Source organism: Ranitomeya imitator, chromosome 4, assembly GCF_032444005.1.
Source record: "Ranitomeya imitator isolate aRanImi1 chromosome 4, aRanImi1.pri, whole genome shotgun sequence".
Classification (NCBI taxonomy): Eukaryota; Metazoa; Chordata; class Amphibia; order Anura; family Dendrobatidae; genus Ranitomeya; species Ranitomeya imitator.
This window is the reverse complement of record NC_091285.1, coordinates 385022358-385043063: the sequence shown is the minus strand read 5'-3', so window position 1 is coordinate 385043063 and position 20706 is coordinate 385022358. Positions and strand designations below refer to the sequence as shown.

Genomic DNA, 20706 nt, shown 5'->3' with positions numbered 1-20706 from the left:
TATACTTTCTATAGTTGAGTTCTGTCAGCATTACACTGTATATAGGGGAGCTCTGGGGGGCATTATACTTTCTATAGTTGAGTTCTGTCAGCATTATACTGTGTATAGGGGAGCATTGGGCTCATACTATCTATAGGGGAGCAGTGGGATCATACTGTGTAGAGGGGAGCAGTAGGAACATCATACGGTGTATAGGGGAGTTGTAGAATCATAATTTGTATAGGGGAGCTCTGGGGGCCTCATACTGTGTATAGGGAAGCTTTGAGCTCACCATACTGTGTATAATGGAGCAGTACATGGGGGAACTTAGGGGACATTATTAAATGTTAAGTGGGCACTTAAGCATCATTGTTATAGGGGCACTCAGAGTATTGTGACCATCAAAGTTGCATATGGTCACAATATGGCGGTAAAGTCAATGTTCGTTTTTGCATATAGATTTATTTTCAATAACAGTGCAGTCATATTCTGAGGTTTCACTATATTCACAATTAGAGTGCGCAACCGTAGCTGTAATCAGGGTTATCTGGTTAGGGGCCCACTCAGGTGTTTCGCCCCCCTAAGTTGAAACCCTAGCTACGCCTCTGGCTGTGCTATATACTACTATACATATTCTAGAATACCCGATGCGTTAGAATCGGGCCACCATCTAGTATAATAATAATCTATTTATCTGCCTGCCTATCATATGTGGAACTTCCCACCTGAAACTTGTGTCTGTATTCTATAGAATATTGTGCACATCCCGGTCTTCCCTGCTGCATTACATAGAGCTGCCAGCAGATGGCGCGCTCCCAGAGCCGCTGCAGGATCGCTTCTCGTCCGCTTTGTACTCACTCCCCAGGAAAGGCGCCTCATTGACGTGCCCGGGGTTTTGGTGCAATGCGAATTATCTCTGAAGTCATTATTGAGTTAGTGCTGTCAGGCTGAGCAGGGGACTCGCACACCGCTCCAGCGTGCTATCCCCATAACAACATGCACTAATCCTCCGCTGGCGGCGCAGCGGCAGTAGGGGGAGCCCGGCCTGCGATTGGCAGCACCACCCCCTGCTTGTGTCTGATAATAACACTGCCATGCATCGCTGTGTGCTGGGAGGGAGCGCGCTGTGACGGGGGATACCTGCTCTCCGGTCCTCACCTCCAGTGTGCGGCTCGGTGCAGGACTGGTGGCAGCGGGAGCGGCTGCAGCGCCCACAGCAGCGAGGAGCAGTCACCTTCCATGTGACAGTGCGGGCAGATACCAGGGCTCGCTACAGGAAGTGTCTGCTGACAGGAATAGGGGCATCGAGAGGTGAACTCTTGTCTGTGGGGGACACAGCCAGTGTTACTTGTTGCCATGGCTCGGGAGAATGGAGAGAATAGCATCTCCTGGAAAAAGCAGGTGGAGGACATCAAGAAGATTTTTGAATTCAAGGAGGTTCTTGGCTCGTAAGTACCTGATTAGGTGGTAGATGCGGTATATGGGGCAGTGATAGGGTACATGGAGTACATGAGGGCAGGGATGTGGTACATGAGGGTATCCATGTGGTACATGGGGCAGTGACATGGTGCATGGAGTACATGAGGGCAGGGATGTGGTACATGGAGTACATGAGGGCAGAGATGGGTTACATTGAGTATATGAGGGCATCCATGTGGTACATGGGGCAGTGACATGGTACATGGAGTACATGAGGGCAGGGATGTGGTACATGAGGGTATCCATGTGGTACATGGGGCAGTGACATGGTGCATGGAGTACATGAGGGCAGGGATGTGGTACATGGAGTACATGAGGGCAGCGATGGGTTACATTGAGTATATGAGGGCATCCATGTGGTACATGGGGCAGTGACATGGTGCATGGAGTACATGAGGGCAGGGATGTGGTACATGGAGTACATGAGGGCAGAGATGGGTTACATTGAGTATATGAGGGCATCCATGTGGTACATGGGGCAGTGACATGGTGCATGGAGTACATGAGGGCAGGGATGTGGTACATGGAGTACATGAGGGCAGAGATGGGTTACATTGAGTATATGAGGGCATCCATGTGGTACATGGGGCAGTGACATGGTGCATGGAGTACATGAGGGCAGGGATGTGGTACATGAGGGTATCCATGTGGTACATGGGGCAGTGACATGGTGCATGGAGTACATGAGGGCAGGGATGTGGTACATGGAGTACATGAGGGCAGAGATGGGTTACATTGAGTATATGAGGGCATCCATGTGGTACATGGGGCAGTGACATGGTGCATGGAGTACATGAGGGCAGGGATGTGGTACATTTAGTACATGAGGGCAGGGATGTGGTACATGGAGTATATTAGGGCAGGGATGGATTACTTGGAGTATATGGCTATGTTCACACTTTGCGGATTTTGCAGCGGTTTCCCATGAGTTTACAGTACAATGTAAACCTATGGGAAACAAAAAACGCTGTGCACATGCTGCAGAAAAATCCGCGCGGAAACGCTGCGGATTACATTCCGCAGCATGTCACTTCTTTTCTGCGGATTTTCACCTGCTCCAATAGAAAACTGCAGATGAAAATCCGCAGAAGAAAACGCAGTAAAAACCGCGATAAATCCGCAGTAAAAACCGCAACGGGTTTTCACTGCGGATTTTGGAATTCTGCTGCGGAAAAATCCGCAGTGGAATCCGCAAAGTGTGAACATAGCCTATAAGGGCAGTGATGGGGTACATGAATTACAAGCGGGAGTGATGTACATGAGGGCAGGGACAGAGTACATGGAGTACATGAGGGCAATGATGTGATACATGGAGTACATGAGTGAAGTGATGCGGTACATGGAGTAAATGAGGGGAGAGATAGGGTGCATGGAGTACATGAGGGCAGGGATGTGGTACATGGGGCAGGGACATGGTGCATGGAGTAAATGAGGGCAGGCAGTGATGTGGTACACAGAGTACATGAGGGGAGGGATGTTGTACATGGGTCAGTGATGTGGTGCATGGGGCAGGGATGTGGTACATGGAGTACATGGGGCAATGATGTGGTATATGGAGTACATGGGGCAGTGATGTACATAGAGTACATGGGACAATTATGTGGTACATGAGGTATATGAAGACTGGGATCGGTTACATGGACTACATGGGGCATTGATGTGGTACATGGAGTACATGGGGCAGTGATGTGGTATCTGGAGTACATTAGGGTAGTGAAGTGGTACATGGGGCATATAAGGGCAGGGATATGGTACATGGAGTATATAAGGTCAGGGATGTGGTACATGGAATACATGAGGGCAGAGATGTACATGGGGTACATGTGGGCAGTGATTTGGTACATGGATTAGTAATGGGGTACATGGAATAAATGAGGGCAGGGATAGAGTACATGGAGTACATGAGGGCAGAGATGTAGTACATGGGGTACGTTTGGGCAGTGATGGGGTACATGGAATACATGAGGGCAGGGACAGAGTACATGGAGTACATGAGGGCAATGATGTGATACATGGAGTACATGAGTGAAGTGATGCGGTACATGGAGTAAATGAGGGGAGAGATAGGGTGCATGGAGTACATGAGGGCAGGGATGTGGTACATGGGGCAGGGACATGGTGCATGGAGTAAATGAGGGCAGTGATGTGGTACACACAGTACATGAGGGGAGGGATGTTGTACATGGGTCAGTGATGTGGTGCATTGGGCAGGGATGTGGTACATGGAGTACATGGGGCAATGATGTGGTATATGGAGTACATGGGGCAGTGATGTACATAGAGTACATGGGACAATTATGTGGTACATGAGGTATATGAAGACTGGGATCGGGTACATGGACTACATGGGACATTGATGTGGTACATGGAGTACATGGGGCAGTGATGTGGTACCTGGAGTACATTAGGGTAGTGAAGTGGTACATGGGGCATATAAGGGCAGGGATATGGTACATGGAATATATAAGGTCAGGGATGTGGTACATGGAATACATGAGGGCAGAGATGTACATGGGGTACATGTGGGCAGTGATTTGGTACATGGATTAGTAATGGGGTACATGGAATAAATGAGGGCAGGGATAGAGTACATGGAGTACATGAGGGCAGAGATGTAGTACATGGGGTACATGTGGGCAGTGATGGGGTACATGGAATACATGAGGGCAGGGATAGAGTACATGAGGGCAGTGATGTGATACATGGAGTTCATGAGGGCAGTGATGCGGTACATGGAGTAAATGAGGGCAGGGATAGGGTACATAGAATACATGAGGGCAGTGATGTGGTACATGGATTACATAAGGGCATTGATGTGGTAAATGGGGCAATGATGTGCATGGAGTACATGAGGGCAAGGATGTGGTACATGGAGTACTTGAGGGCAGTGATGTGGTACATGGAGTACATTAGGGGAGGAATGTTGTACATGGGGAAGTGATGTCCATAGAGTACATGAGGGTAGGGATGTATTACATAGGGCAATGATGTGGTATATGGAGTACATGGGGCAATGATGTGGTACATGAGGTATAGGATGACTGGGATCGGGTACATGGAGTACATGGGGCAGTGATGTGGTACATGGAGTACATGAGGGCACTGATATGGTACATGGAGTATATAAGGTCAGTGATGTGGTAGTTAGGGTAGGTGAGGCTAGTAGTGCAATACATTGACTATATGATGGTTGGGATGCAGTACATGGAGAATATAAAGACATGAAATGAGGGAGCACTATGGTGTGTACAGGACATAAAATGTGGGAGCATAATTGCGTGTATAGGACATGAAATGAGGGAGAACAGTTGTGTAGTACCTCAGGTGAGGGAGGTCAGTAAGTCAGTAGTGTGGTACCTCTGATGAGGGAGGTCAGTAGTGTGGTACCTCAGGTGAGGGAGGTCAGTAGTGTGGTACCTCAGGTAAGGGAGGTCAGTAGTATGGTACCTCTGGTAAGAGAGATCAGTAGTGTGGTACCTCTGGTGAGGGAAGTCAATAGTGTGGTACCTCTGGTGAGGGAGGTCAGTAGTGTGGTACGTCTGGTGAGGGAGGTCAGTAGTGTGGTACCTCTGGTAAGGGAGATCAGTAGTGTGGTACCTCAGGTGAGGGAAGTCAGTAGTGTGGTACTTCTCGTGAGGGAGGTCAGTAGTGTGGTGCCTCTGGTGAGGGAAGTCAGTAGTGTGGTACCTCTGGTAAGGGAGATCAGTAGTGTGGTACCTCTGGTGAGGAAGGTCAGTAGTGTGGTACCTTAGGTGAGGGAGGTCAGTAGTATGGTACCTCTGGTAAGGGAGATCAGTAGTGTGGTACCTCTGGTGAGGGAAGTCAGTAGTGTGGTACCTGTGGTGAGGGAGGTCAGTAGTGTGGTACCTCTGGTAAGGGAGATCAGTAGTGTGGTACCTCTGGTGAGGGAAGTCAGTAGTGTGGTACTTCTCGTGAGGGATGTCAGTAGTGTGGTGCCTCTGGTGAGGGAAGTAAGTAGTGTGGTACCTCTGGTAAGGGAGATCAGTAGTGTGGTACCTCTGGTGAGGAAGGTCAGTAGTGTGGTACCTCAGGTGAGGAAGGTCAGTAGTGTGGTACCTCAGGTGAGGGAGGTCAGTAGTATGGTACCTCTGGTAAGGGAGAGCAGTAGTGTGGTACCTCTGGTGAGGGAGGTCAGTAGTGTGGTACCTCTGGTGAGGGAGGTCAGTAGTGTGGTACCTCAGGTGAGGGAGGTCAGTAGTTTGTACCTCAGGTGAGGTAGGTCAGTAATGTGGTAAATATGATGAGTGAGGTCAGTAGGTCAGTGGTGTGGTACCTCTGATGACGAAGGTCATTAGTATGGTAAATATGATGAGGCAGGTCAGTGGACATATGAAGTGAACTAGGTGTTTCCAGCCAGCTAACGCTCGGCACGCTCATTGCTATCTAATTAACGCTGCTGGTGATTAAACTAAAGTAAATAATTACAACATTCAATAGCGCTTATGCAGGTGGTAAATTAACGTGTGGTAATGTGCAAGGACGGAGCCTCGTGTGGTAATGTGTGAGGATGGAGCCTCGTGTGGTAATGTGTGGGGATGGAGCCTCGTGTGGTAATGTGTGGGGACGGAGCCTCTTGTGGTAATGTGTGAGGACGGAGCCTCGTGTGGTAATGTGTGAGGACGGAGCCTCGTGTGGTAATGTGTGAGGACGGAGCCTTGTGTGGTAATGTGTGAGGACGGGGCCTTGTGTGGTAATGTGTGAGGGTGGGATTATGTGTGGTGGGGGCGGAGCTACTGTGCAGGGGGCGGGATTAGCGAGTAATCAGGATGCCTCTTATATATATAGATGTAAACAGTGTACAAGAGGTGAGGGGAGGATAGTGGTATGGTACGAGAGGTGAGAGGAGGACAGTGGTTTGGAACGAGAGGGGAGGGAAGGATAGTGGTATGGTACAAGAGGTGAGGGGAGGATAGTGGTATGGTACGAGAGGTGAGGGGAGGACAGTGGTATGGTACAAGAGGTGAGGGGAGGACAGTGGTATGGTACGAGAGGTGAGGGGAGGACAGTGGTATGGTAAGAGAGGTGAGGGGAGGACAGTGGTATGGTAAGAGAGGTGAGGGGAGGACAGTGGTATGGTAAGAGAGGTGAGGGGAGGACAGTGGTATGGTACGGGAGGGGAGGACAGTGGTATGGTAAGTGAGGAGAGGGGAGGATAGTGGTATGTTACGTGAGGTGAGGACAGTTGTATGGTACGAGAGGCGAGGGGAGGACAGTGGCATGGTACAAGAGGTAATTGGAGGACAGTGGTATAGTATATGGTACGAGAGGTGAGGGAAGGACAGTGGTATGTGAGGTGAGGGGAAGACAGTGGTATGTGAGGTGAGGGGAAGACAGTGGTATGGTACGTGAGGTGAGGGGAGAACAGTAGTATGAGAGATGAGGGTATGGTACGAGAGGTGAGGGGAGGACAGTGGTATAGTACGAGAGGTGAGGGGAGGACAGTGGTATACTACAAGAGGTGAGGGGAGGACAGTGGTATGGTACGAGAGGTGAGGGGAGGACAGTGGTATGGTACGAGAGGTGAGGGGAGGACAGTGGTATGGTACGAGAGGTGAGGGGAGGACAGTGGTATACTACGAGAGGTGAAGGGAGTACAGTGGTATTGGATGAGAGGTGAGGGGAGGACAGTGGTATGGTACGTGAGGGGAGGGGAGGACAGTGGTATGGTACGTGAGGTGAGGGGAGGACAGTGGTATGGAACGAGAGGTGAGGGGAGGACTGTGGTATGGTACATGAGGTGAGGGGAGGACAGTGGTTTGACACATAATGTTACTGAGTGGACAGTGGTTTGATACATGAGAAGAGGGATGAAAGTGATATGGCATGGGAGGGAACTAGTATGACAGTGGTGAGGCAGATGGAGTATGGTGGCAGGGTACATAGAGTGAGCAAGGACACTGATTAATTTCATGGAGTTAAGCCATGTTTACACCAGCTGGCATTTAGCACGTTCATCTGGTGATTGGCAGCCTGTTTACACTGCATAATTATCAAGAATGAGTATTCCTAAGAGCGCTGGTGCCTGATAATTGTGCAGTCTAAATGCACCTTAAGCCAGGATGTACACTATGTGAATAAGATAGGACAGGTCTGTAGTACCTGATCAGACAAGACAAGGGATGAGCACTTGGTTGAGATCATTATCTGCAGAATGCCAGAAAGGATGGTTTTGAATGTGTATAATATAGACATGGCATCCTATAACTATCCAGACACTATGCCATCATTATGTGAATAATGCTTACAATTTGTTTTCAAACAATAGAGTGTAGTGTATATGAAAAATGATATATACGTATATATGTATATATACACAGGTGCATCTGACAAAATTAGAATACCATCAAAAGGTTTATTTTCAACTCTTCAATACTAAAAGTAAAACTTGTATATTATGTAGGGTCATTACAAACAGAGTGATCTATTTCAAGTGTTTATTTCTGTTAATGTTGATGATTATGGCTTACAGCCAATGAAAACTCAAAAGTCATTATCTCAATAAATTAGAATGCTTTATAACACCAGCTTGAAAAAATGATTTTAACATCTGAAATGTTGGCCTACTGAAATGTATGTTCAGTAAATGCACTCAATACTTGGTCGGGGCTCCTTTGGCATAAATTACTGCATCAATGCGGCGTGGCATGGAGGCAATCAGCCTGTGGCACTGCTGAGGTGTTATTGAAGCCCAGGTTGCTTTGATAGCAGCCTTCTGCTCTTTTGCATTGTTGGGTCTGTTTGTAATGACTATATAATATATGCGATTCACTTTTTGAAGAATTGAAGAACTGAAATAAATTTACTTTTTGATGATATTCTAATTTTGTGAGATGCACCTGTATATGTACACAGCGGGTGAAATAATTACTAAACACGTCACCATTCTTCATAAAAATCTGCTGCCATCTACCAGTATGATGAAGGTGAAATGAAGGTGGACATTTGAGCAAGATAATGGTCCAAAACACACAGTCAAACTCTCAGTTGGTTTCAGAGGAAGAAAATAAAGCTGCTAGAATGGCCCAGGCAATCACCTGACCTCAATCCAATACAAAATGTATGAAGGGAACTAGTGTTCATAGAAGGAGCCCACGGAACCTTCAGGATTTGAAGAGTGTTTGTGTTGGAGAATGGGCCTGTGCCATTTCTCATTATTACACATAACATAATTTATGGACATCTATGGTTTGATTTCTTTGCCTGTGTGACTTGGATGGGCTGTTATCGACATCTGGCAATATATTTCTAAAGGTGCTATTGACATGAAATTATTTACTTAGAAAATAGGTAACGTGCTCAATACTTATTTCATTCACTGTATATATATATATAAGTAATATCCTAAATGAGGAAAATATGGTAGTGTGTGCCTATATTTTATGCTGAAGAGGACCTGTAATGTACAATAACTCTACTAACCTGCAGATATTGGCTTAATAGGCAGGATAATAGCATTCAGACACCATGCGGCACCAGCACTGAGATCCCCACGGCTGGGAGGAAATGAGCTTTATTCCCCCTTGCAGGCTTGCTCTTTCAGTCCTGGGGGTGGCGCCAACACGGTTTTTCTGCTCTGTGTATAGATAGCGGCAGCTGTGACCGGGCCCCGCCACTGATAGTCTGTGGGGCCATTCACATTTCAAAATTGCAGAGACATTTCTGATTTTGATCCGAAGGTTGGATCAAAATTGGCTATGCAAGTTAATGAGTCCATTTTTAAAAAAATCGATCCGAGTGGAGTCCGATTTTTAGGGACTGTGTGAATGGAGAAGGTAGAGAACATTTTTTTTTCCGCATTTGAGATAAATGACACTTGGATCAAACTCTGCAGAAATTCTGATCAAACTAATCAGTCTATTTTCTCTTACTTGGAAAAATCTGTCATGCGAATGTGTCATTAAAGGGAACCTGTCACACCGAAAATCGCGGGTGAGGTAAGCCCACCGGCATCAGGGGCTTATCTACAGCATTCTGTAATGCTGTAGATAAGCCCCCGATGTTACCTGAAAGATGAGAAAAAGAGGTTAGATTATACTCACCCAGGGGCGGTCCCGCTGCGGTCCGGTCAAACGGGTGTCTCTGGTGCGCTCCGGCGCCTCCCATCTTCATTACAAGACGTCCTCTTCTGATCTTCAGCCACGGCTCCGGTGCAGGCGTACTTTGCTCTGCGGATAGAGGATAGTACTGCAGTGCGCAGGCGCCGGAAAGGCCAGAGAAGCCCGGCGCCTGCGCACTGCAGTACTTTGCTCTGCCCTCAACAGGGCAGAGCAAAGTACGCCTGCGCCGGAGCCGTGGCTGAAGATCAGAAGAGGACGTCTTGTAATGAAGATGGGAGGCGCCGCAGCGGACCAGAGATGCCCGTTTGACCTGACCAACAGCGGGACCGCCCCTGGGTGAGTATAATATAACATCTTTTTCTCCTCTTTCAGGTAACATCGGAGGCTTATCTACAGCATTGCAGAATGCTGTAGATAAGCCGCTGATGCCGGTGGGCTTACCTCACCCGCGATTTTCGGGGTGACAGGTTCCCTTTAAGATACGTTCCCACAAAGCATCTCCACTGTGGACCTCACGCAGCTGAGATGTCACAGATTCTGCAGTCGTTAAAGAAATTTCATGGGGAGCTGCACATTTTATCCTGTACATTGCAAGAGGTGAAATTTGCATTGGCTTCTGGAGCATAGATTAACATGCTGTGATTCTCAAATCTGCATTTATTGTCTTTTTATGTTGTGGATTTCTTTTAATAATAATAATAATAATAATAATAATAATAATAATCTTTATTTATATAGCGCCAACATATTCCGCAGCGCTTTACAGTTTAACAGTTTCAAACACAACAGTCATAGGTAACAATGTTAACAATACAGTAAGATAATACAGCACTTTTAGATTGAACATGAGATTTCTTCAAGTCTCATGCACTATGCTGCTACTGTAAAGTTTTCCGCAAGCGAAAATGAGAAAAACGGTCGGAGTTTCATCAGTGTTTGTGATCAGAGTTTCACTATGATCAGTGTGTCACCATCAGAGTTTGGTCAGAGTTTCATTAGTTTATCATAAATGGGATAAAAAGAGGTTTTATCAAGCTGCTCTTATCAGCCTGTAAACATTGGACAGCACACAGGTGGCCACAATCGAAGTATAAAAAGGACAGCGCCACACCAGGAAGTGACAGACAGTAACTTTCTTTATTCTGCCTCCTGCGGTGACGTTTCGGTCCGTGGACCTTTTTCAAGCACACTACAATCCCAATTCAACCACCATTTTATATCATTAGACACAGGACAGGAGGCAGAATAAAGAAAGTTACTGTCTGTCACTTCCTGGTGTGGCGCTGTCCTTTTTATACTTCGATTGTGGACTCTCTTGCTGGGACGGACCCCCTGGTGTGGACGAGTGCCCTGATGTCCATGGAGACGATGTCAGTATTGGGTGCGGTCTAACACATTTGTAGCACACAGGTGGCATCCAAGTGCTGTCCAATTTTTTCACTAAGGCCGGAGTCACTCTAGACCGTAATACGGACGAGTGCTAGCTGATAAAAAAAAAAAAATTGCATAGCACTCGGACCAATGTTAATGTATGGGCCAGCTCCCATCATTCGTTGTTTTCTCGGCCGTATTCCGGATCCGAGTGAAATCACAGCATGCTGCGATTGTGAGCGTATCTCGGCCGAGAATCGCCAATGCAAGTCTATGGGTGCGAGAAAAACTAGCACACCACACGGACCATCAGTGTGACATCCGTATGGCATCCATATGCAATGCGATTTTAACATGAGCTTTTACATAGAGAGAACTGCTGTATGTAAAAGCTCATGTTAAAATCGCATTGCATATGGATGTCACACTGTTACTAGATGCGAGGAAATCACATCCTCGCATTGCACACAGATGACATACGGATCACTGTTCGGGAATATTTGTGTGATTTTTGGCCGTCAAAATCGGACCGATTTTTTTTTTTTATACGGTAAGTGTGACTCCTGCCTAACCCATGGATTTGCTGTGTCAATTTAGTTCCCAGAATTAGATCAATGTCTATTTTGTGCAGACCACTTGGTCCAAGGAAAAAAAAAAAAAATCGGACATGCGACTTACCCCATAGACAATCATAGGTGCTAGTGCTATCCGAAAAAAACTGTCTGAGAGCCCGTAAGGCCTCATTCGCATGTCTGTTTTTATCACGTACAGAGTTTCATCACTGATGTTCATCAGATTATCATCTGCGTGTCATCCAAGTTTCATCAGAGTTTGGTCTGATTTTCATCAGTTTTTCTCGTAGGTGAGAAAAAAAAGCTTCCCCAGGTGCATTCTGCTATCTAGCAGTCTGTGAAAATTAGACCGCACTCGCCTATTGCATCTGAGTGCTGTCCCGTGTTTTCACGGACCCATAGACTTTCATTGCCGAATTTGATCTTAGGGCTTGTTTTCACTTGCGAGGAACACGTCCGTGTCTCGCATGTGGAAACGAAGCTCTGGTGCCGGCACTCCGGAGCGGAGCGTGCGGCTGCATGTGTTGCTATGCGGCCACACGCTCCGCTCCACAGTGCCGGCGCCAGAGCTTCGTTTCCACATGCGAGACACGGACGTGTTCCTCGCAAGTGAAAACAAGCCCTGAGACTCAAATCATTATCAGGCACGTCACCAAGATTTTGCACAGACCACCTGGCCGGCGAAAAATGACACATATAAACAGCCCAATCTACTCGTGAAAAACCATGAATAGCACTTTCAAATTTTATTTGATATTTTTAGGAAACTATGAATTCATGCTTTGTTTCACTGGTAATTACTTTGAACTTGGACTTTGCAATTTGATGTTGATGATCTTACAGTTTCTTTGCATTTTCTTTATAACAGAATGCTACAGTGCCTTAAATAGTTTGTCTGTTCTTCTATTATAAAGATAGCAAACATGGTCCAGGTGCATTGCCTATGGTGTTAGAGAAAGCGAGATGTGCTGCAAAATGCATTTATGGATAGAAAGAAGAAGTACAGCCCCTAGGAGTCATGTTTGCTTCTGGCTTTGCTTCTACAGGTACCATGGAAATAAATACTTTGGTGTTTTTCCAAGTCACTGGCTGAGATTATAAGGGGATAAAGTACTGTATTCTTTTTCTGGGAAGCTAAGAGCTATTACTGGTGTTAGTGACATTAACCTCAATGCCGTGACATCCTACCAGACATTAAAAAGTTAACAAGGGTCATGTATTTACGGATTTCTTTCCCCAGACTGCAGGTCCTAGTGCCAATGTTATGTCCACTGTAACATGGTTGGCTGGGATTTTGCCAACTAACCTCTGGTTTAAAAAAGTTTTGTCCGCTTAGCCTATTTTATAAAAGGCACAGGATGGGATAGAATAATCTAAATAAATAAATAAAAAATAATATTCACTTCTGCCGCTATTGTTATGACATCGGTTTTCAGCTCCTGCTGCAGTGATGTCATCTGACACAACGACCTAACCACTGCAGCTGATCAGTGGCGGACAGAACCGCTGCAGACAGTATTTGAGCATTCTTTTTTATGTGAGATGATGAAGCAGGAGAAACATCAGAACAGAATTTGCGAGGTATCACTCTTTGCTTTGCTGTTTCAAGACTTTTTTTTTTTACATTTGTTGAATTGGATAACTATTTTTTAAATCAAATATGCAAATTCCCTCTCCAGAGAAAAAGAGGACTTACACTCTATAGTGCCACCTGTTGGAAGTAGCGATCCTACAAGTCACAATCAACCCTCTAAAGGGAACCTGTCACCCCCCTCAGGCGTTTGTAACTAAAAGAGCCACCTTGTGCAGCACAAATGCTGCATTCTGACAAGGTGGCTCTTTTAGTTATGATGCTTGCACATGCTGAAATAAACGTTTATAAAATGTGCCCCCTCACACCGTGAAATGTTCCCGGAGGCGGGTCTTTCCCTCCTAATCAGACGCAGCACAGCCGTCACTCCGGACCTGTGCGCGCCGGGCGCCGCCTCCTCTTGCTGCATTATCGTCCCCGGCGGCTTTTCAGAATATTTTCCCAAGCTCGAGTTCATATGAGGACATCCAGCAGAGGGCGCATCACCGCGACTCGAGGTAACTACAGGTCATTCACCTACATTCCATTCATTCGCCGGGTTTTTACACGCAGGGGCGGCTGCATTAGCAGGCTTCTGCTTGTAAAATTAGTTAACCCTTTCAGATGGATTTACAGCGTGTGATGAGACTGATCGTCGGAAGGTATGGAATATTGTTGTTTGTTTTGTTTACATCTGTTTCAGGTGACAAGGGTCTTCAGGTGGATTACCAGTATAATAAAATATTACAACAACCTGTGTATTTATTTCATTAAAATACTTTGTAATAATGTGTGTGTTTTTTTAACCATTTCATACTATTGGATTAATAATGGATAGGTGTCATAATTGACACCTCTCTATTATTAATCTGGCTTAATGTCACCTTACAATAGCAAGATGACATTAACTCTTCATTACCCCATATCCCACTGCTACACGGGAGTGGGAAGAGAAAGGCCAAGTGCCAGAATAGGCGCATCTTCCAGATGTGCCTTTTCTGGGGTGGCTGGGGGCAGATGTTTTTAGCCGGGGGGGCCAATAACCATGGACCCTCTCCAGGCTATTAATATCTGCCCTCAGTAACTGGCTTTACCATTCTGGCAGAGAAAATTGCGCGGGAGCCCACGCCAATTTTTCCCGCGATTTAACCCTTTAATAGAGCGCCCAAATTTTGCACACACACACTACTAACAGTAGTGTGGAATATGCAAAAAAAAAAAGGATATGAGATGGTTTACTGTATGTAAACCATGTCTGATATCATGTCGGGTTTGAGAAGGAGATAGGAAAAGCCGGCAATTGAATTACCGGCTTTTAAGCTATCTAGCACTGTATGATATACAGTATATATATATATAGAGAGAGTATATATGTTTTTACGATTATTTGAGCCCATCGATCCATTGTATGTCCGTATTGCAAGCCTGCGAGAAAATCTCGCAGTATGGATGCCATACGGATTACATACGGAGGATGCCATGCGCAAAATACGCTGACACACCCTGCCTACGGATGAGATACGGACCACTATTTTGTGGACTTTTCTGCGTATTACGGCCGTAAATAACGGACCGTATTTTCATACGCTGAGTATGACGCCGGCCTAAGGGTATGTGTCCACGTTCAGGATTTGGTCAGGATTTTATGCAGGTAAAATCCTGACCAAATCTGCACCTGAGGTCACTGGCAGGTCACCTGCGCTGTCCTTGCGTTTCTGCAATGTAAGGACATGCTGCGTTCTTAAGACGCGCCGCATGTGCGTTTTCGCGGGTCTGCCGTAGGCGTCTTTTAATGCATAGTGGAGACGGGATTTCATGAAATCCCCTCCACTATGCTGTAACATCTGGACGCTGCGTTTTTGATGCTGCGGCTCAACGCAGCGTCAAAAACGCAGCGTTTCCTGAACGTGGAAACATACCCTAAGACTATTAGCTCCTCGCTCTGGGTCTCATATACTTACATGGAGACATGACCTCCAGCTCACCCAGCAAACGGGAGCGATCCGACAGGTCACAAGCAGCAGAAGACAACTAGAGCGGTCCCAATAGCAGGTGAAGATAGAGGCAGATAAGTAGATTACTAAGGGCAGGGAACTTTAGCGTGTCACTCTCCACAGGAGGAACGTTAGCCCTTGGATCCCGGTCAGACGTCTCTCACCCAGCCAAATTGGATCTCACACTTTGCACTGACGAGGTGCAGTACCCTGTAACACAGTGTCTGCAAATTGAGGTTTTGGCTATTATCCTAAGTCATGTGACAAGGCTTGTTAGAGAGCTGATACTGACTTCTAGGATTGCTCCTTCCTATAGGCGGCTCTAGAGTTCTAGTCCTATTCCTCTCTGAAGAGACAATTTGCACACTCCAACGCTGAAATAAATAAATATGCTGTGGCCAAATGCCACATAATTTTGTGAGTGAAAATGAAGTATTACCCTCTAAATCATCTGCCTATTGGCCTCCATCTGTAGGCATGATTTCAGATGTGTGGCGTGTGTTACTGGCTGTTCTGTGATTTTAATACTGTAATTTTAAATATTTATCTAACAAGATGAGTAGTATTCCGGATATAAAGTAACAGGTGGACAGAAAGATGCTTTCTCAGCACTGTGCAGCCTGCGATTATCACTGTAACCCTAGAAGCAAGAGATTAAACAGGCAATATTTAACTTTTTTAAGAGCAGGAAATGAGTGTTGGGCAAACAGCTTCTGTTAAACATCTGTTGCTTTAACCCATTCTATGGCCAAGAAATGGCATCCTCTCCAGTTCACTTCAGATTTTTTTCCTACTGTCAGATTTCTTTAAATGAAGAGAATGGTTAGAAATCCTAATATAAGCCTGTGATCACTAATTAGTCAATAAGAATGACTGGTTCATGGCTCCTTTATGATGGGTGGCGCTCATAGCAACCGGCCATCAACAATCGAGCCCCTAATATAATATCATTAGAACTTACAATATGATGTTTACTTTAAAAAATTGACAAATTGGCTCTTAAAATGGACTCAGCACAGAATGTTCAAACTGAGTCCGGAGTTTAAACACATTTTTTTTTGGCATTCTTCAATAGCCTTGATTTTTTTTTTTCTCGCTACGCCGTTTAGCAATCAGGTTAATTCTTTTTTTTATTGATCGATCAGTCGATTCTGTACGCGGCGATACCAAATATGTGTAGGTTTGATTTTTTTTTTATTGTTTTATTTTGATTGGGGCAAAAGGGGGGTGATTTGAACTGCTATATTTTGTTTGTTTTATATTTTTAAACATTTTTTTTTTTTTGGCAAGCATCAATAGCCTCCATAGGAGGCTAGAAGTATGCACTACACGATCGCCTCTGCTACATAGAGGTGAAGCACAGATCACCTCAATGTAGCAGAAATGCAGCAGTGCTATGAGCTCCGACCACAGGGTCCATAGCAATCGCCCATCAACAACTATAGAGGTCTCAAGGAGACCTCAGGTTGTTATGGTAATGCACCGATGACCCCCGATCATGTGACTGCGGTCAGCGGTGCAAGAGCTTCCGGCCGCGCAGTTGGCGGTGCTTGTTAAATGCTGCTGTCAGAGTTTGACAGCGGCATTTAACTAGTTAATGGGCGTGGGTGGATAGCGATTCCGCTCGCGCCCATTGCGGCCACATGTCGGCTGTTGATAATGATATGCAGCATCAATAGTAAAAAGATGTAATGTTAAAAATAAAAATCTTGCAATATTCTCACCTTCCGGCATCCGTCGCAGCGTTACAGATGTTCCCGGCAGCTGCCGTTCCCAGTAATGCCTTGCAAAATGACCCAATGATGTTGTGGTCTCTCGAGACCACGTCGTCATCAGAGATCATTGTAACGCAAGGCATTACTGGGAACACCAGCTGCCGGGAGCATTTCGAGCATCGGTAACGCTGAGCAGGATGCCGGAAGGTGAGAATATTGCAATTTATTTTATTTTTTATTTTTAACATGGGTTGTGCTGTTTATGCGTTTTTGCAGCGGAAGACGCATACACAACAGGTGCTCATAGCCTCGACGGGTCCGTCAGAAAAAGGGGCCCAGTGCACCCATTTTTTTTAACAATCTGCACAGGATCCGTCTTTTCAACATTTTGACGGATCCTGTGCAGATTGTAAAAACGGAAGTGTGAAAGAGGCCTTACACTTATTAATACTTCACACAACAATACAATCAACAATGCACACATCTACTATATAATTGTCTAAGGGTCACTTCCATCTTTCTGTCTGTCCTTCTGTCTGTCTGTCTTTCTTTCTGTCACGGAAATCCCAAGTCGCTGATTGGTCGCGGCAAAACGGCCACAACCAATCATCGACGGGCACAGTCCGGCGGCAAAATGGCCGCTCCCTAATCTCCTACCGTCGGTGTCCCCTCCATACTCCCCTCCCCACCCCAGTCAGCGCTCACACAGGGTTAATGGCAGCGTTAACGGACCGCATTATGCTGCGGGTAACGCACTCCGTTAACGCCGCCGTTTACCCTGTGTGACCAACTTTTTACTATTGATGCTGCCTATGCGGCATCAATAGTAAAAAGATCTAATGTTAAAAATAATAAAAAAAATAAAAAATCATTATATACTCACCCTCTGTCGCCCCCCCGGATCCAGCCGAGGGCTTTCCCGCTTCTCGCGACGCTCCGGTGACCGGTCCATGCATTGCGGTCTCGCGAGATGATGACGTAGCGGTCTCGCGAGACCGCTACGTCATCATCTCGCGAGACCGCAATGCACTCTTGGGATCGGAGCGTTGCGAGGAGCATCGGTAAACGCCTCGACTGGATCCGGGGGGCCGACAGAGGGTGAGTATATCACTATTTTTTATTTTAATTCTTTTTTTAACAGTGATATGGTGCCCACATTGCTATATACTACGTGGGCTGTGTCATATACTACATCTCTGTGCTATATACTATGTGGGCTGTGCTATATACTACATGGCTGTGGTATATATTATGTGGCTGGGCAATATACTACATCGCTGTGCTCTATACTATGTGGCCTGTGTTATATACTGCATGGGCAGTGTTATATACTACGTCTCTGTGCTATATACTATGTGGCTGGGCAATATACTACGTGGCTGTGCTATATACTACGTGGCTGTGCTCTATACTACGTGGTTGTAAACTACATACATATTCTAGAATACCCAATGCGTTAGAATCGGGCCACCATCTAGTGTTTACATAAAGAGATAAATACTTCACTCAACAATACACTCAACATTACACACATGTTTAAATAAAGAGCTAAAGAAAACACAGTGAGACAGTTATTGTGAATCAAAATATTTTTTATTAACAAAAATAAAAACAATTTTAAATTAAAAAAAATAAAAATGTGATTACTTTCGGGTTCTGTGGGAGGGAGTTACATGGTGGACCTGGGGGGTGTCGGGCTGTGATGGTAGGCTTGGAGTGGTTGGGGAAGTAGGGGAAGTGGAAGTGGCAGGCAATTGGAGGATTGGGTCAGAAACATTGGCAGAGGACACATTGGGGGAAGAGGACACATTAGGAGTGGGAAACAAGTTGTAAGGGATTGACACATTGGATGGGAAAGAACCAAGGGAAGGAATGGACAGACTTGAAAAAAAAGACATTCCGAGGTGAGGGTGGAGGGCGTGGATTTTTTTTGGCTGTTTTACGTTTCCTGGACTTTGTTTTGCTGTTTCCTCTACCTTTTGCTTCCTGTTGCTGCGTGGTGGGAGTGGAAGGCTGGGCTGCTGCACTCGGCTGCATGGTTGATGGGGAATGCTGGGCTGCTGCACTCGGCTGCATGGTGTAGCTTGGTACTGTTGGAACAGTCCTAATGTCCAGCGGTGGTTGTGGTGGTGGTGGATAGTGCCACTGATGCTGTCCTGGAGCTTGTTGCCCTGTAGGGAAAGAACTTGGTACCTGCTGCTGATATCGGGACCGCTGCATGGCCTTGGTGTAAGCATCCTGACAGGTCTTCATCACATATAGCTGGAGATCAGGACTAAGGCATTCCGTCAAGCCCCATTCTTTAGAGGAAAAATAATGTGGCGCCGGCTTATTAAGGTCGGCTTCCAGGTACAGGCGGTCAAGGCGTCGGTGGACATCCTGGAAAAGTGTGTTCACCTGAGTGAACCCACTATCCAGTCTTTCTATAGGGTGGGCCATTTATATGGATACACCTAAATTAAATGGGAATGGTTGGTGATATCAACTTCCTATTTGTGGCACATTAGTATATGGGAGCGGGAAAACTTTTCTAGATAGGTGGTGACCATGGCGGCTATTTTGAAGTTGGCCATTTTGGACCCAACTTTATTTTTTTCAATGGGAAGAGGGTCATGTGACACATCAAACTTATTGAGAATTTCACAAGAAAAACAATGTCAGTTTTCACGTGACTTTATTCTCTCGAGTTATTTACAAGTTTATGACCCCTTATAAAATGTGTTCAAAGTGCTGCCCATTGTGTTGGATTGGCAACCCTCTTCTCCCACTCTTGACACACTGATAGCAACACCTCAAAAGAAATGCTAGCACAAGTTTCCAGTATCCGTTGTTAAATGTGCTGTCAAACTCTGACAGCGGCATTTAACAAGCGCGCGTGCACCGGTGACCCCCGTCACATGATCAGGGGTCATCGATGCATTGGCATACCAGAGGTCTCCTGCAGACCTCTATGGTTGTTGATGCCAGATTACTATGAGCGCCACGCTGTGGTCGGCGCTCATAGCAATGCAGTAATCCTGCTACACAGGGGCGATCGAGTTGTGGCAGCTTCTAGACTCCCATGGAGGTTATTGAAGCATGCCAAAATTTTAAATAAATAAAAAAAATATATATATATAAATATAAAAGTTTAAATCACCCCCCTTTCACCCCATTCAAAATGAAACAATAATAAAAAATAAATCAAACATACACATATTTTGTATCGCCGCATTCAGAATCGCCCGATCTATCAATAAAAAAAGAATTAACCTGATCGCTAAACGGCGTAGCAATAAAAAAAGTCAAAACTACAGAATTCCGTTTTTTTTGGTCGCCGTAACATTGCATTAAAATGCAATAACGGGTGATCAAAAGAACATATCTGCACAAAAGTGGTATCATTAAAAGCACATGCTTTTACTATGGCTGCTGGAGACGGTGTACTATGGCTGCTGGATACGGTTTGCTATGGCTGCTGGATACGGTTTACTATGGCTGCTAGATACGGTTTACTATGGCTGCTGGATACGGTTTACTATGGCTGCTGGATGTGGTTTACTATGACAGCTAGATACGGTTTACTATGGCTGCTAGATACGGTTTACTATGGCTGTTGGATATGGTTTACTATGGCTGCTGGATATGGTTTACTATGCCTGTTGGACATAGTTTACTATGGCTGCTGGATATGGTTTACTATAGCTGCTGGATATGGTTTACTATGGCTGCTGGATATTGTTTACTATGACAGCTAGATACGGTTTACTATGGCTGCTAGATACGGTTTACTATGGCTGTTGGACATGGTTTACTATGGCTGCTGGATATGGTTTACTATGGCTGTTGGATATGGTTTTCTATAGCTGCTGGATACGGTTTACTATGGCTGTTGGACACGGTTTACTATGGCTGCTGGATATGGTTTACTATGGCTGTTGGATATGGTTTACTATAGCTGCTGGATAC

General features: G+C 45.6%; 1 protein-coding gene across 2 annotated transcripts in view; it reads left to right on the top strand.

Moving 5' to 3' along the window:
• The first annotated feature begins 847 nt into the window (after positions 1-847).
• The window catches only part of CAMK1D (calcium/calmodulin dependent protein kinase ID), a 431917-nt gene continuing 412058 nt past the window's right edge, over positions 848-20706 (top strand). The window contains exon 1 of one of the 2 annotated variants that reach the window (XM_069765212.1): positions 848-1427. In XM_069765212.1, the coding sequence (XP_069621313.1) occupies positions 1336-1427 (92 nt within the window). In that variant the 5' untranslated portion in view covers positions 848-1335. The remainder of the gene's footprint in view (positions 1428-20706) is intronic. The other variant, XM_069765213.1, reaches the window with a different exon arrangement.